This window comes from Zea mays, chromosome 8 (assembly GCF_902167145.1).
Source record: "Zea mays cultivar B73 chromosome 8, Zm-B73-REFERENCE-NAM-5.0, whole genome shotgun sequence".
In the NCBI taxonomy this organism is placed as follows: domain Eukaryota; kingdom Viridiplantae; phylum Streptophyta; class Magnoliopsida; order Poales; family Poaceae; genus Zea; species Zea mays.
The window spans coordinates 133,077,357-133,094,748 of record NC_050103.1 but is presented as its reverse complement, the minus strand read 5'-3'; the positions used below and the strand labels follow the sequence as shown (position 1 = coordinate 133,094,748).

The 17,392-nt window shown below is 47.7% G+C and overlaps 2 protein-coding genes across 4 annotated transcripts; one reads left to right on the top strand and one right to left on the bottom strand.

Moving 5' to 3' along the window:
- The first annotated feature begins 5,920 nt into the window (after window positions 1–5,920).
- On the top strand, window positions 5,921–11,149 carry LOC100281346 (pto kinase interactor 1). 3 transcript variants are annotated; one of them, NM_001154264.1, is made up of 8 exons: window positions 5,921–6,216; window positions 8,849–8,957; window positions 9,084–9,331; window positions 9,411–9,537; window positions 9,653–9,926; window positions 10,009–10,141; window positions 10,248–10,334; window positions 10,676–11,010. In NM_001154264.1, the coding sequence occupies exons 2-8, from the start codon at window positions 8,876–8,878 to the stop codon at window positions 10,793–10,795; spliced, it is 1,071 nt and encodes a 356-aa protein (NP_001147736.1). In that variant the 5' UTR covers window positions 5,921–6,216; window positions 8,849–8,875; the 3' UTR covers window positions 10,796–11,010. The 3 variants fall into 3 exon arrangements, with proteins under 3 accessions (NP_001147736.1, XP_008654911.1, XP_008654910.1); XM_008656689.4 differs by having other exon boundaries at window positions 5,952–6,216; window positions 8,856–8,957; window positions 10,676–11,149; XM_008656688.4 differs by having other exon boundaries at window positions 5,952–6,216; window positions 8,835–8,957; window positions 10,676–11,149.
- A 2,127-nt stretch (window positions 11,150–13,276) lies between these two features.
- Window positions 13,277–17,151, bottom strand: LOC100282727 (plant IF-like protein). The gene is given in 6 exon segments (NM_001155634.1): window positions 13,277–13,695; window positions 14,123–14,224; window positions 14,341–14,808; window positions 15,207–15,314; window positions 15,395–15,803; window positions 16,839–17,151. Coding segments are annotated over 5 exon segments (1,047 nt in total). The 5' UTR covers window positions 15,596–15,803; window positions 16,839–17,151; the 3' UTR covers window positions 13,277–13,527.
- Window positions 17,152–17,392: the final 241 nt, after the last annotated feature.

The window sequence follows — 17,392 nt, the reverse complement described above, 5'->3', positions numbered from 1 at the left end:
ATTTTTGGCGCGGTCCACATGCTGCAAGGTAAAACCTTTGAATTGTCTTTCGAGACTGCGGATAGCCAGGAGGTACTGCATAAGTGCGGGGTCCTTCGCTGTGTAGTCCTTCTCGACTTGGCCGGTGACTACCTTGGAGTCTGTTCTGATGATGCAGGTGGTGACACCAAGCGCTCTTAGCTTGCGAAGGCTGAGGATGATAGCTTCGTATTCTGCTATATTGTTGGTGCATCTGTCAGACTCCAAAGCAAAGCTGAGGCGTGCTGCATATCTGTGCTTGACCCCTGTGGGTGAAGTAATGACTGCAGCGGCGCCTGCCCCCGTATGGCACCATGTGCCGTCGCAATGGATTGTCCATACCTTCTCTGCGGACGTGTCCGGCTGTGTTATTGGCCCAGTCCAGTCGACGACGAAGTCTGCCAGGACTTGTGACTTGATGGTTGTCCTAGGTTCGAATGTGATGTGGTAGCCGGAGAGTTCGGCCGCCCATTTGGCAATCCGGACTGATGCCTCTGGGTTTCTAAACAATTCGCCGAGTCCCCTATCTGAGGTGACCCGGACCTTGAACGCTTCAAAATAATGGCGCAATTTGCGCGAAGCCATAACAACTGCATAGGCGATTTTTTCCAGTTCCGTCATATTGCATTTTGATGTCGTAAGTACTTCGGAGACGTAATAAACTGGGCATTGCCTGAACGAGCCCTCTCTGTTCTGCTCTTGAACCAGTGCTGCGCTGATCGCATGCGGCGAAGCTATGATGTAGAGCAACAGTGGTAGCGAGGGGTCTGGGCTTGTAAGAATCGCCAATTCTGACAGGTACTGTTTCAATGAGGCGAAGGCCGCCGCCTGCTCTGGTCCCCATGCGAAGTCTTTTGCGCCGCAGAGTGTTTTGAGGAAAGGGAGACTTCACTCTGTGGATTTGGAGATGAATCTATTGAGGGCGGCCAATCTGCCTGTCAGTCGTTGGACGTCTCTGGCTGACTGCGGGGGCGTCATGTTGATGATGGCCTGAATTTTGGTTGGATTGGCTTCGATCCCGCGGTGCGACACCAGGTAGCCCAATATTTTCCCCTGGCGAACGCCGAAGACGCACTTTTTGGGGTTTAGGTGAAGTCGTGCGTCCCGCATGTTCTCAAATGTTTCGGCGAGGTCAGCCAGATGGTCTTCCTTGCTTCTGCTGGCGACGACGATGTCGTCCACATACGTAAATATGTTTCTGCCGACTTGGCCCTCGAGCACCGTTTTGGTGAGCTGAGAGAAAGTGGATCCGGCGTTCTTAAGTCCCTCCGGCATTCTGATGAAGCAATATGTGCCGAAGGGTGTTATGAAACTGGTGCTTGCCTTGTCTTCCTCCTTCATATATATTTGATGGTAGCCGGAGAAGCAATCAATGAGTGACATGACTTCGCACCCAGCCGCACTATCGACGATTTTGTCGATCCGAGGCAGCGGGAAGTTGTCCTTGGGGCAGGCCTTGTTAAGACTGGTGAAATCGATGCACATCCACTATTTGTCGCTCTTCTTCTGCACCATCACTACGTTGGCGAGCCATGTAGGGTAGGCAATTGGCTCGATAAATTTGGCCTCAAGCAGGCGATGTACCTCGGCCTTGGCGGCTTTTGTCTTCTCATCAGACATCTTACGCAGCCGCTGTTTCTTCGGCCTCACCGAAGGGTCGATTCCTAAGTTGTGCTCGATGATGGAGCGACTGACTCCGACCAGGCCGAGGGCGGACCAGGCGAAGACATCTTTATTCTTGGACAGACAGCAGAGGAGTCTCTCCTCGTCATGCGAAGTGAGGTCTTCGCTGATGGTAACCGTCTGCTTGGGCGTTGCCTGGTCGAGGGGAACAGTCTTGGTCTCGTCGTTGCTCTGCAGCTGTGCTTTGTCATGTTCTTTGGCGGTTGGGCTGGCAGACTTGGGGACCTCGCGCTGGGCCGTGAGGCAGTGTACGTTTCTTTGTCCGGGAATGAAGTCTCTTTCTATGTTACGCGCAGCCTACTGGTTGTCGTAGACTGTGATGGCGCCTTGCGGACCTGGGATCTTCATGCACAGGTAAAGTCCGTGAATGGCTGCCTCAAACTTGTTGATGGAGCCCCGGCCCATTATGGCGTTGTACGGGTACACCATGTCGACGATGTCGAACGTGACTTGCTCACTTCAGGCATTGGGTGCTACACCGAAGGAGAGAGGTAACTCTATTTTGCCGACATGAAAGGTGCCCTTGCCGCCGAAGCCATACAGTGGGTTGTCCGAAGGCTTGAGCAGGCTGTGGCTTATGCCCATGCGATCGAAGGCATGGAGGAAAATGATATCCGCCTGGCTGCCATTGTCGACTAAGACTTTGTGCAGGTCCCAGCCTGCCACGCTGCAGTTGATAACCATGGCGTCGATGTGGGGTGCGCTGCGCAGATCGACATCTCGGGCATCGAAGGTCAATGGCACATGGGACCACTTTGTCTGCACGACTGGACCGGTGACGGTGACGTGGTTGATGCTGCGGTAATGGTCCCTCTTCTGCCGCTTTGTGTCGAAGTCGGCGCTGGACCCCCCTAGTGATCATGTGAATGACTCCGCGATACGGCTGATCGGTGAAGTCTTCTTGCTTTGGGGCTTGGGGTGGTGGATGTTTTGCTGTTGCTGATGTGGAGGTGGGTGTGGGGGAGGTACGATTTGTACCTCCTGGTGGTGTTGGTATGCGTGGTGCGGTGGATGCGGAGCGGGGCCGTGGTTGTATGGCTGAGGGGGTTGCTGATATGTGTGCGCGACAATGCTAGGGTTATCGGCTGGTTGCGCCTGTGCCATCCTGTCTCTGGTGGTCTTCGTCTCTGGGCAGTCTCTTGTAGGGTACACGCAATCTTCGCCGTGGAACAAACAGTAAAAGCTGCGCGGCTGCTGCGCACGTCCCCGGCCCTGACCGCGAGTTCCGTTTCCACGGCTCTTGGGGATACTCCTCGCGGCGAGGGGCCTCGCCAGCGGGGTGCTAGTTGGCGATGTTGTGCACCTGCTGCTGATTGCGGCCGTCCCGACCGGAGTCTGCCTGCGAGGGCCTCGTCCACGTGCGGCTGGACTGCGGAGGGTCTTTGGGTTTCCTCTGAGACTCAACTTTACGCTGGTGGAGCTCTTCGGATCTGGCGTACTTTTCAAATAGCTGATACAGCTCCTGGAGGTTCCTGGGTGGATCCCTGATGCAGTGGCTGTAAAGGACGCCGGCCCGAAGGGCACTGATGGCGTAGTGGATGGCGATTTGGTCATCGACCGAAGGCAGTTGTGACTTGAGGGTCAGAAACTTGCGGTAGTACTCCCGCAGAGTCTCTCTTTCTAGCTGCTTGCAGAGTGAAAGTTCAGCCAAGGCGTCGGTGTCTGGGCGGTACCCTTGGAAGTTGAGCAAGAATTTGTCCCGGAGACTTCTCCAGGAGTCGATGGACAATGGGGGCAACCTAGTGTACCAGGTGAGGGTTGGGCCTTCGAGGGCGATGATGAATGACTTGGCCATCGTGGCGTCGTCCCCTCCGGATGATGCAACGGCGACCTGATAGCTCATGATGTACTGTGTTGGGTCAATGCTGTCGTTGTACTTGGGATAGGTCCTTGCCCTGAAGTTGGCGGGCCATGGTGACACTTGCAGGTGTGGCGCCAGGGGACTTCGCTCGTCAAGGTAGTTGACACCTTGGAATGCCGCGGCGTGTGGGATGGCGTGTCCGCGCTGAGGGATGAACAGGTCTTCGATTTGTGCGCACTGTTGGAGGGGTGGGTCGTGTTGCAGGCCGAGTTGGCCTTCGCGCTGCATGAGTGCGATCTCTTGTTCAAGCTCCTGAGCCTTCTGCTCTTCGTCGCGTATCATCTGTCGCACCTTGGCTTGTGCAGACACACGTTGGCGCTTGGCCTCGAGGATCTCTTTTTGCTTCTGGAGATTGCGGTTCTTGATGCGCAAGGCGCGCAGCTGTAGCTGCTCTTCTGCTGAAACGCCGATGACTTCGCCGTCCTCGGTGGCGTCCGCGCCCTCCGGTGGAGCGAAGCCTGGGGGAAGTTGCGGTTGTCCTCCAGAGCTACAGGTGCGGAGACTGCCTTCGGGAGTGGGTTGTTCGTTGCGCTGCCTCTTGTTGAGTGCGTCGTCTTGGCAGGCCTCTTAGTGGGTGGTGTCGACAAGGGCCTTGCCCTTTTTCTCGGCTAGCAGTGCTGCCTTCGCAGCCTCGTCAGCCTTCGAGCTAGCTCTCTTGGGTGCCATCGCGGGTGGTTTTTTCGTAGCACGAACGGTGGGCGCCAAATGTTGGAACTTGCGCTCCATGCAAGATGATCCAACGGGGGAGTGAAAGTTACGCAAACAAGGTTTTAGTTCAGGAAGATGATTGCTCTGTAATCTAGCCTCTCAATGGCACTGTGCGGGGGTATTTATAGGTGCCTGAGTGCCCAGCATATTGAGTTAGGGACGCATGTGCCCTCAGGCGCCCAGGTTATCCCCGGAATATTCCCATAAAGCAGAGTTACAAACTGTAATTACAGGGAAGCCTTTACAAATTAGGCACGTAATGCGTAGCGGCCATGCAGGGCCTGTTACAATGGGCCGGATCACGCGTGTGCCTCCATGTTGGACGAGGCCACGGGATGGGACGACCTCGTCATAGGCCTTCGTCCTGCGACGCGTGGGACGAAGGGTAAAGTCTGTCAGTCGTCTTGTCTCCGTTGGTGCAGCGAGACTGGCGAAGGCATCGAGCGAAGGGTGGCGTCTTCGCCTTCGCCCCAACAGATGCGCTATTGCCTTCTTCGGCGGCATGACGAAGGTGGTTGCTCGAGATGTTGCCGAAAGTGGTCGTCTGAGTTCACCAAAGGTATGCGCCAATGTTGGTCACTTGTTCTCAAATGCTGTAAATCAAGAACAAGACAACACGATTGTTAAACATTAGGGGCCTTCGTCCTTCGAAGTATTATCTCTCTTCGGATATAATGATCTTCAGACAAGGGTTATGAAGGATATATCTACATCATTAGCAAGAATGAGAGTTCATAAAGATAATATATATCATTCATTCATATATTTGTTTCATGATAAACATATGATCATTAATATAATTTATATTATATTGATACCTTCGGCTTGTTCGAAAGTGTTGACGTGGGAGCGATTACAATCCAGCGTGAAGTACTGTTCACCTTTCACGGGACGCAGCCCGGGTAAAAATACATTTATGACATTAACATTTGTTTATAACTATAACATAAATATATTTGTGACGAAGCTCCTGTAATAATCAATATTATGATAGAAACAAATGGTTAGTCATGTTTTTGAGGACCTTTGGAAGAGGAAAACCCCCACCATATAGTTTTGTTGACTTAGATATGGAGGATCACGAGAAATCTACTTTAATTTAAGTTTGTTTTGACTATCTATAAACTTGTACTTAAATAAAAAATTTACATATGTTAAAATTTAGGGTATACTGTTTGAGTTAAATTGAGTAAATATCTGAATAAGAATTCGGATTCGACTATTCATTTTGTATTCGTATCTGAAGATATTCAAATTTGTATTTGAATTCGTACTAAAATATGGTAAACTATGAGATTCGAATTCACATCCGTATGTATTCGATCCGTTTCCACCCCTGACCTCACCCATCTCCCTTTTTCCGTTTTTTTTCTTTCTGCTCCGAATTGGGAGCGCTCTACGGGTCTCTTGGTCCAGCTTTTCAGTTCTCAAATTTGCTTTATCAAAAAAAAAACTCAAATTTGAGACCGAGCATTTTTCAATTCTCGGGGACTTGAGTTCAGCTTTTTCATACCTGCTGAGCCTTGGAAGCTGATCGCCGAGGTTTTCGAATTTGATTTGACAAGTTGAAAGAGGGACGTGGTCAACTGAAAGTTCTCCGTGCTTGAGATGAAAGCGTCTGAGTTTTTTGAAAGGGGGAAAAGGAAAAATGGCAACAGGCACATGGTTGGGCGGGCGGTTTGCCTTTTGCCCGTTTCTCACACACGCATTCTGAGTTTCTGACGAGACGACCAACACCACACGGAGAAGACGGAGGACAGTAGAGTCGTCGAAGCAGCTGTACGCCGGAAGGCCTACCCCCGCTATACTATCTGCCTTCCTACTCGCTTCCCTCCCCGAGTCCCCGTCCTCCTCAGCTGCCTTCCGCCGCCGTGCAGCACCCGCGCAGCCTCCACTCCGGCGTCGTCTCCCTCCCTCCTCCGCCATCGCCACCGGGACACGCAAAGGTGCGATCCTGACGCCGGATTCTGCCCCCCCCCCTCCCCCCCTCGCGCACCTGCTGTCCAAAAGCGCCGCTTTTGCTCTGATCTGTTGTTTGTGCGTTCATGGCTGCTTGTGATCTCTTCTCTGGACTGGTTTCCCTGCCTGTTACTATCGCGGGGGCGGAATTGGGTACCTGGGCTGTGGTTCTCGGCGTCCTGGAGCGCCGAATCTTGGGTTGCTGGCCTTTGCTCTGAGCCTCTGACCTCGTTTAGTTGGTTTCGTTAGGTTGTTTTCTTTTTCATTCCATGCGAAATTCGTAGCTTCTTCAGCTTGGGGAAAGGCTACAGTGTGCTCTTGTGTGGACCTTTTTTTTTCCCTCCGTTTCTTACGTGTGCTCGAGGGAAACATTCTTCCCGTTTATTGCGAGCAATCTCTGGATTTCAGGCGATTGGGAAGCAGCGTTAGTGTCCCATCGTTATCGGGGATTAGGGAAATTTTGCACCTTTTTCTTTGTGCAAGCTGTGCCCGACTCCATATTGACCTGGATTGGATAGATAGGTCGTCCGTGGCGTGACACGGTGGAACATTTGGGGATTCATCGCTGCATTGATAGCTCAGCGGAATCATGCTTCACTGCTGAAGCAATTGTAGGTTTGGCGGGGCTAAGGAAAGAGGGGAATATATCCTGTGCAATCAGTCTGGTTGGTGCATGCAATTGTGCAATCAAGGAAGGAAGGGAAGAGCCGGAGCGAACACGATGTTAGCCTTTTGGATTGGCCCTGTTCCATGAGCTGGCGTGTGTGAGAATGGCATGACTGTGAGCTGTGGGCACGAGGGAAAAGTGATCCCTTGTTGCTGGACTGCTGGTACTGTGGAGGAGGGGCAGTGCATCAAATTCATGTGACGTGGAGATAAATTTTGATGTAACCACGATTTAGATGAATCTATAGGCGAAGTGAAGCGGCTAATGCAGTTTCAGACTCAGGAATTTGTTCTTGTGTTCAGAAAGAAGCATAATTGCAAGTATTCGCCCAGTGCTGCAATGACCTTAATGCTGACCGGTGGATGTTTAATCTTACAATAGTTAATAGATTTTCAACCAACTAGCATACAACCCGTGCTAACGCTACGATCTCAGAGAGGGGGGGGAGTGGTCCCGGAGAGGGGAGGGGGAGTGGTTGACGGTGGCGGCGGCGGGGTGCGGGGGATGAGAGTTGAGGGATAATGCAAATAATATTGTTCATTGGATTTGAGTGAGTAATCCAGCGATCTGAACCGTTGGTTTTAATGGTCGGAAAGTCTGGGTGCAATTTGTACGGTGGATTTAGTAAGGTATGAGTGTGAGAGTGATTTGGTTGGGTGGTTTTTGTATAATTTAAAGTGGTGGATTATATGGTGGTATAGATGTGCATGGTTGTTGTCTCGAGCTAAGGTGGCACAAAACCTAAGAATTGCGGAGGCTGCCCATGCAGAATGAGTTGTCTTCTGACCAGCTTCGTAGCAAGTGATGACTCGGAGTAGTTAGTACCTTCCTAAAAAAACTCGACCCTGCGGGGTAAGACAACCCCGAGTATTGTATTAAGAAGAAGACCTTCTCACAGAGGTCAAGAAAATGGACGAAGGAATCTCAGATCCGCCAATTCAGAGAAGAGGGATTCGTTCTATTCTTGCAACATCCATTAGCCAAGTGCCCAATTCGTACCGTCCAATCCTGGCTTGTCAAAGAAGAAATCTGTTGAGTGAATGGGATCAGTGGTAGAAGTGCCAGGTGCTAGTGCTCAACCCAAAAGACAGGTGTTGAGTTGAAGAATAAGCCGGGAACGGAGGAAGCAAAGAAAGCGGATGCAAAAGAAAACGGATTTTGTAGTCGTCCTAACGCGCAACGCCGCTAAAGGCTAGTGCGCTCAAAGCATAAGTACAAGTGCAGTGCATCCGTTGCTACGGCATCGAAGCCCATGTGAGAACGACCGCGACCGGGGTTGAGTCTTAGACCTGTGCTTTGGTGTGGGACAGACGAGAGGATTTTTTTAACCACAGCCTGAAATTCGCTTCCACGGGGAGTCGAACTCAGGACCTGAGGAGTGCTACTTAGACCACCTAACCAACTCGGCTAGATACCCTTTCGCTAGTTAGTACCTTCCTGCTAGACATATTTTAATTTACCTGGCCCTGGGGCAGTTGGGAAACGACAAGGAACACAGGGATACCTCCATATTTTAAGTTTTCCTTGTGGATAAATCGTTTGCAGCATGTGGGTCATTTTTGTTGCTGTACGCCTATGTTAGTCTCACATTTGGTTGGTAAGTGAAGAACATGAATGCGGAGGTACAGGAATGTTTCTTCACAATTCGTTTGAGCCTTTAATTAATTTTAGTTCAAAAGTGAATAGAAAAGGAGCCCGGTTCTAATTCGATCCAATCCTTAAATTTTATAGCGTAAAAATTGGATCCCATTACCACCCCTAGCTACAGGGGAGAAGGGATGGAGAGTATTTATACAGGGGAGAAGAACATTTGGATGATGCGATGAGTGCATGGCATGGATATCAATTACTTAATTGGTTGCTTGAATTTTAACACGTTTTTTTCTTTGTTCCTTGTTTTCTGACTGATGTTATATCTCCGATTCTTATAATAAAAAGGCGGTTGATTCCAGCTTCCAGGTCTTGTCTTTGGGTAGAACATGTCGTGCTTTGCATGCTGTGGTGATGAAGATACACAAGTACCAGACACCAGGACTCAATACCCAGGACATCATCCAGCAAGTACATGCACCGTGCCCTTTTTTTTGTTGTTGTAATCCTTTGCAGAGCACCATTTCTGATACCATATACTATTTAGCTTGTGATGTTTGGTCGATATTTTTCTAATGAACTCCAACTGACCTGCAGGAGCCGACGCATACCGCCCTGCTGATCAACCTCCCAAGGGTTCCCAACCTGTGAAAATGCAACCGATTGCAGTCCCTGCCATTCCTGTGGATGAGCTTAGGGAGGTGACTAAGGGTTTTGGTGATGAAGCCTTGATTGGTGAGGGCTCCTTTGGTAGAGTATACTTAGGTGTTCTAAGAAATGGCAGGAGTGCCGCGGTCAAAAAGTTGGATTCTAATAAGCAGCCAGACCAAGAATTCTTGGCGCAGGTCTGTGTTTCCCCGTCTATGAAATGCAGTGCGTCTTCTAATCTCTGTGGTTTGAAGTCATTCTGAAACTCATCTTCAGGTGTCTATGGTGTCAAGGCTGAAGCACGAAAATGTTGTTGAGTTGCTTGGTTACTGTGCTGATGGGACACTCCGCGTCCTTGCCTACGAGTTTGCTACTATGGGTTCCCTTCATGATATGCTTCATGGTATTGTCTTGTGCTGTCTTTTTCTCTCTCTATCTCTTGCATGAGTCATACTGTCTCATGATCCAAGTAAAGAAAGAGACTATGTTTAACACATGTTGAATATGTCTCTTTACAGGAAGGAAAGGTGTTAAAGGGGCTCAACCCGGCCCGGTCTTATCATGGTTGCAGCGTGTGAAGATAGCTGTTGGGGCAGCAAAAGGCCTCGAGTATCTTCACGAGAAGGCGCAGCCTCATATCATGCACCGAGACATCAAGTCTAGCAACGTTCTTCTTTTCGATGACGACGTAGCTAAGATCGCTGACTTCGATTTGTCAAACCAAGCTCCGGACATGGCAGCCCGACTTCACTCGACTAGGGTTCTTGGAACGTTCGGATACCATGCGCCTGAGTATGTTCCGATTTCCTATTCAACTGCTCTACAGACCTTTTGAGATAATTAAGCTTAACGTTATCTTACAATTTTGGGTCAGGTATGCAATGACCGGGCAACTCAGCTCCAAGAGCGATGTATATAGTTTTGGAGTCGTTCTTCTCGAGCTATTGACCGGAAGGAAACCTGTGGACCATACATTACCAAGGGGACAGCAGAGTCTTGTGACTTGGGTAAGATCCGTCTACGCATGCTCGTTGTCGTTGTGCATATAAGATAAAATGAACTTGTATTTTTCGGTTGGGTGAATCAAATTGCTGACTCATTCAACACTGGCAGGCTACCCCAAGACTTAGCGAAGACAAGGTTAGACAATGCGTTGACTCGAGGCTTGGAGGGGACTACCCTCCTAAAGCTGTTGCGAAGGTACCATGAACAACCTTTTCTTCTCAAACTACGCATGACTTTTTAAGTTGGCTCTATTTACTGCTTAGCAAAGTGTCAAAGAAATCTGGTTGTGATGGTTGTAGAAGAGTAGATGAGTAAGCTGTCTTCTGTTATTCAAATGTCTAACTCTAGTGTTGCGCTCGTAGAATCTGACCTGCTGCTGAACATTGTTCTCCTCGAAAGATAATTTGCATTCAGTGTCAGTTTGTTATGCTAAGCTTTGATCCTTTGCTGCTGGTGCTGTCAAGTGTTAGCTCTTGAGTTCATGTGTCCTTGGGCGATGATCCATTCTAAGGTCTGCGCAACTGTCTTTGAACCAGTTTGCAGCTGTTGCCGCGCTGTGTGTTCAGTACGAAGCGGACTTCCGGCCAAACATGAGCATTGTTGTCAAGGCGCTACAGCCCCTGCTGAATGCGCATGCGCGGGCGACCAACCCTTGAGAAAAATGCTAGCTCAAAAGCTTCGCATTGCTCCTCTCCGCCCTCTTGTATGATAGATAAGTAAGATACGAGTCGCCGATGTCGTTCTTGCGGACACATGGCTGGCAGCGTGTGACATTTGTGATTATTTGTCCCCTGAATTGTAAACAAGATTCTTGTATCCCCACAACACTTGATTCTTTCTATCGGTTGCAAGATGACCTGCCGTTTTCTTCTTAAGAAGTCACCTTAGCAAAACTCACAAACTTTATTACTCCCTCTGTTCAATTATAGGATGCTTTGATTTTGTCTAGTCGTATAGTTTTTGTTATATAAATATCTTACAATTTGGAATGGTATTGACTATTGAGGGCTTGTTTGGATCCCTCGAGCTAAAACAAAGTGACTAAATTTTACGCTTTGTTTGGTTCCCTTGTATGATAGAATGTTTGGATGCTGGTTAGAAGTATTAAGAGTAGTCTAATTATAAAACTATATATATAGATGAGAACTAAACGATAATTTGAATTTATTACATACATGCTTATTAAAACGACGTTAAAACGACGTTTAAACGTCGTTTAAACTATAAAACGCTGACAGGAAGTGAAACGACAAAACGTTTTACGATTCGTCGTAAAACGTCGTTTAACGTCGTTTAAACGTCGCGTTTTGACGTTTAAACGTGGTATAGAGTGAAACGTCGCGTTTCGGACGTTTAATGCGTCTGCTGCTAGAAATTGGCCCAGCCCAATTAGAAACTCTCGCCCAGCCCGCCCAGGCCGCCGCTACAGGCCGCACTTTCACCAGCCCAATTAGTAACTCGCGTTCTCACCAGCCGCCGCACTCCAGGGCGCGCTCCAGCCTCTAGGCCGCCGCTGCTCCAACCCTCCTGCGCCGCCCGTCCGGCGCCGCCAGGCCCGCCTCTGCGTGCCGCTGCTCCAGGCAGCTGCTCTCCAGGCCGTCCTCCCTCCAGGCCGCTGCTCTCTAGGCCGCTCTAGGCCGCTGCTCTCGAGGCCGTCCTCCAGACCCGCCTCAGAGCCTCTGCGTGCCGCCGCTCCAGGCCGCCGCGCTCAAGGCCGTCCTCCCTCCTGCGCCGCCCGTCCGGCGCTGCCAACCCCTCCAGCCCCGCCTTTGCTGTCCCACTGCGGCAGGACTACAGAGTACAGAGACTAACTGTCCCACTGTTTGGTATTTGACTTGATATAATTGCCTGAAATTATGATATATTGAAATTTCTCTGTTGTTTAAAACTACGTTTAAACTTTGTTTAAACCGTTTAAAAGTTAAAACTCACCCATGAGCGTTTCAACGTTTCGTCGTTTTAATAACCTTGATTACATATAATTAGTTCATGATTCCTTCATGTGATGTTGTATTAAACATTTGCTAATCATAAATAGATATAATGAATTTGTCCTAACGTTTAGTCTTCAACTGTGTAGTTAGACCGTATTTAATCCTAGTAATAGATATTCAAATATTCGATGTGATACGAGCTAAAGATCCAAACAATAATAGTTAAAATTGACTAAAACGGTAAAAAGATATCTTATGTCACTTTTAGTTCTTTTTGTTTGGATTTTTAGTTCCTAAACCGACTAAACTTTAGTCACTTTGTTGCTTTAGCTCACGGGATCCAAACAAACCTGAAGTTTGGTGCTGAAGTATTTAAAAAAAAGATTATTGACCGAAGCAAATTCGGTGGATACAAAGAATTTTATTTATCTGAACAGAAGGTAAAATGGTCATATTTCAATCGATTGAGGGCCTTCAACGTCCAGGCAGACAGCTCAAGCAGTCTTCCAAACAGATCCTAGAAATCAAGCTGAGCAATTTGTGTAGATAAAAGGGATTCGATATTTTAATTTCTCCGAACAGAATGCTTCCGGGCTCCGGTGAAATGATCATGTTAATTTGATTTGAGGGTGTTCAGCGCCATATAATCTAATTCAAACTGGATTTGCATCATGGCTTGATCTTTTGTTGCTTTGATTGCTACCAAGCCTCCGCTTGTGCACATAAAGCATCATGTACTTTTACCAAATTTGCGACCATAAGATTGTCTCCAGCAACATCCTATATATTTATCATCTATATCCGTCCTTTACCGTCTGCTCTAAAAGATTACATCTCATATATCTCAATGTCCTCTAAATTACATCCTCTATACACAAATACCTATATTAGAGACATTTTTTAATTTTTTGTACATACGTATTTGTTATACTCTCAAATGTATTGTACATATTTTAGTTTTACTAAACCGGTTGTTTAAAGTATTCAAATGGATAGAGAATCTTTTAGAGAAACGTATCTAGCAGCATCTTTTAAATTTAAAAGATCGTTTAGAGGACGCTGCTAGAGAGAGTAGAGGACGATTTCATCCTCTTAAATTTAGGGTACAGAACCATTTAGAGACCATTGTTGGAGCTAGTCAGTGCAGTACTCATGCGCTCTATAGCTAATTAGAGTTACATGTGACAACTGCTCAAGCAGTTCTGGAACTGAAATTATAAGGTTGTAGATTCTTGACTACATGAGCTGACATTCACTAGCTGTGACTACAAGACAGCTTATATGGGTTTACATGAACTAGCAGAAACTGCGCTACGGATTACAGGCCACAACTATTTTTACAGTTTACAGACTAGGATTGGATGTCGGCAAATTTTGGCATGCAGTATGCACAACTGCCCAAGCCTACAAGCTAATGTAAACGCTACATTCACATCTGCTTAAACTATGCCGCTTCAACGCTTTGCGAGGATCACTAGCGCCAGCATCGACATAGAGGCAATGAACCTGAAGCCCTGGCTCTCCCAGAAATTATCCTTGTTTCCATGGCACATGCTGTTGGGCTGCTTCATGGCCACCTGGTCCATGAGCTCCTTGAGAGCCTTGTCTCTTTTCTCCCCCATCTGCAGAATAAATGTAAACAGGATCAGACCATTGATAGAAATATTGTCCACGCACAATCACGGCCAACTGCATTAGCTGAGGATGGTCAGGTTCACATATTGAAGGCAACACGTCTAGAATGCTTGAGTCCCATCACCAATTCAGGTACTGCTCCGGGTTGGCATTTTGGATAATGTTTGAGTCCAACCTTTTGAAACTTTGATTACCAATAACTTTATGGATGGTACCTAGGTTAGAAACTTGAAGATCATATGCATATATTTGTATTGAAATGTACTTTTAGGATTTCGCTTATATACTCGCTTTAGTTGCATGCTAACAAACAAAGGAAATGACAACAATTATGGAACCGGAAGGAGAATATGCTAACAAGCAACTATAACATGAAATTAAACTGGTCTCCTTATGTAACCAGAAGGAGCGTACCCTCTTTAATTTTCGCATCTGGGACTGAGATTCTTGAAGGCAAAATTCAAGCTTCAGGACCCTCTTCTTCAGCTCCTGATCAGTTCTTCGCTGCTTTTCTAACTGCTCAAAAATGAATATATCACACGTAATTATGTTTCAATCCAGCGATATAGGAAACAAAAGTATTTGTAACCAAATTATGGAGGTCTTTTATGGATAAAAGAAATGTAGTATACCTGTGATTCAAGTTCCTTGGTTTTGTTCGTCCAGTGAGCAGATAATATTCTGATTTCCTCTCTCAACCTCGCAATTTCTGTATTCTTAGCATTCAAAAGGCTGTTGAGGTTCTGGACATTCCTTGGTGAAACGTCAGATAAGATCTTTAAAAGCTCATTGTCTTTGTCAGACCTAGACCCAGCTTTGGCAATTGCATCCATGATGTCGGTCTCAATTCTTAGAACTTCATCCTTAAGTTGCATTTGTGAGAGCTCCCTTGCTTGTAGATCCTTCTGGAGAAGATCGAGCTGCTCACCTAGCTTGTTCACTCGAAGCTCATGCTCTTTGAGCGAGATGTCCTTCTCATTCAGCTCTTTCAGCAATGACAAGCACTGCACCTGAGCTGACTTGGCTGATGCAGCACTCGCTTCTGCTGTAGCTTGAGTAATTGACAGTTGTGTTCTAAGATCATCCAACTCATGGAGGTACTGTGTATAATTAGAAAAAAACATTATTAAGAAACTGCATTTGCCTTGCCTGAATAAAATAAATATTTTGGCATATCCAAAACCATTAGCCACTGACAGTGACACTAGAAGCAGGAATCCAGTAGCCATGACCATTCGACCAAGTTGATCAGTAAAAAGGTGAATCAGGAAAACAAAGTGAAGCTAAATTTTTTCCCTGATCAAAAGTGTATTTAATATTTTAATGACAAAAGGAGCAATTTTGCAAGCAAAATTATGGACTCCAAATTGTTGGCCTTGTATTACTGTCAACATCTTTCAGGCTCTGTACATATTACAGAAATTCTATCATAAGGACATCCAGAGTAAACAAAAACAGGTTGCAAGAAGTGGCTCATTTTGCTGTGAAAGTTCTTTACCTGTTCCGTGCTACTTGCGGATGAACGCAGTTGCTCATCCTTGTCCTGCAAGCATTTCTGCAGCTTGCTTACTTCCTCTTCCATGCTCCTTGCCTTTGTCTCAACAACCTGCTAACATTTTTTCCCTAGTCAGCACAAACTCCACCGACAACCCCGAAGGTACCAATTACAACAGGCTACAGACTGACCTTTCTAGTTTGAGATTCCTTTACAAACAGCTGCTCCTGGGAGGCAAGCTTGTTCCTCGCATCCTTGAGCTCAGCTGCCAATGACACCACGTTCCTCCTAAAGGTCAACTTCTTCTCCGTGAGATCCTTCAGCAGCGGATCCAAATCTGACGACGAAGAAACTGATGACTTCGATGGCGCCACCTTCTCCGAGACAGACATAGCAAGAACAGCAGCACGTTTTCTCTTCCAATCACGAAGGACAAGACAGCAAGATGATGCACTGTTTTATTCTCTCAAGTATGAACACAAGCAGCTCGCAGCAAGCATCCCAAGAGAGCTGAGCTTTGTTTGACCAAACCGAACACCTCTGATTGCCTCCCAAAGATCCCTCTTTCGCTGGTCAGGACAAGGCAATCAGTAGCTTTGGCTGCAAAGATTAAAAAAATACACTATGAGTGAGAGAGAGAAAATGATTTTTCTTCAGGTCAAGGCCACGAGTTCACGTGGAGCCAGGCACTTGTCTTGGCAACGAAATGACAGAAGCGTAGCTTTCAATACTCCGAAAATACTGTATTCACATCTAGCGGAAGCCAGAGCAAAGGATACAGGTATTATCCACGCTGCAAGTGACTTGTTCATGTCATTAATTAGACTTGAAAAAATGGGAACCAAATTACGTGCCGACATACTTGGTCAACCTGCGCACGCTGCGCAGCAAATCTAGGAGTAGAGTAACATGGTTTTGGTGCATGGAGTCAACGTGATTCATCGCAGCATACAGGTTAATTGCGTGGGACAGAACCAGCGGACTAAACAATTGCCCTTTCCGTCCTGTTCCCAGTTAAAAAAAAATGAACGTATATAGGACCAACCAAGGCATCTTCGTGAGTGCTTGCATTGCAAGGAGACGAGGACAAAGGCATCTTGTAGTTCAAATCAATTCAAATTCTTCGAAGACTATTTTGTTAACCCAACCCCACCCCCCAAAAAAATGGCGTAGAATTCGACAGGGCCCTATAGTATAGGCTGCTGAGTCGACTGACGTTTTGCTCCCAGATACGGTACACATGGTGTTTGTTTGAGATTAACTTATTTTAAACTAATATTTAATTCAAAATAAGTTGAATTATATAATCTGGACAGATTATAATCCCAAATAAATAGTACGTACAAATAAAAAAAGAAAACAGGGGGCAGAAAAAATATATTTGCTGTTATGATTTCGAAGGGGAACCTCCGCAAACGAACAGGTCCGACTTGGAAGAAAAAAACGGATCAGAGCAGTCAGAGAGCAGCCGCTCAAAATCTCACGAGTTCCCAACATTTCCAAGATATAGAAATAGAAAGGGGGCGACAAAACAACAGGAAGGGCGCGAATGCCGGCAAAGGAAAGGTGGCAATCACGGTCCCAGGCGCACAACTCAGCATGAGCAGCAAGGAGCGGCGGAGAAGAACCACGCACCTCCAGCGCGAGCGGAGCAGCCCACTCCTGCTGTCCCGCTCTCGGCAGATTATGCCTCGTCCTCGTCCTCCTCCTCCTCCTCCCGGCTCCACCTCCACGGACTGCTGCTGCACGCCCGGAGGCGACGCGCTCCGACGGCCGGGCAGACAGGGGGTGAGGGGGGCGAGCGAGTGTTTCCGGTCCGCCGGCGGATTCCGCTGGGTTCCGGAGGCAAAAGTGAGCCTTTTGCAGAGGCGGCGCCGGCGAGCAGTGCTGATAGATAGGGAGGAAGAGGAAGGGTGGGGGAAGGGAAACAAAACGAGGATCCCGGGATAGAAACGCTGGCTTGGGTTTGGGTTTGAAATCGGAGTGCTGGCATGTGGGCCCCGCGTGTGGCGCGCGGCAAGGTCCAAATTTTTCCGTCGGGGGCCCGTGCGCCGCCACGTGCTGACATGGATCCTCTGTGGCACGGCGCCGCAGCGCATGTCCTGCGTGGCCTGCCACGGCTATCCGCACTCTATCGTACGCTAAAGTTTTAGGCTATCCGCACTCATTCTACTCTAAGGTAGTGTTTG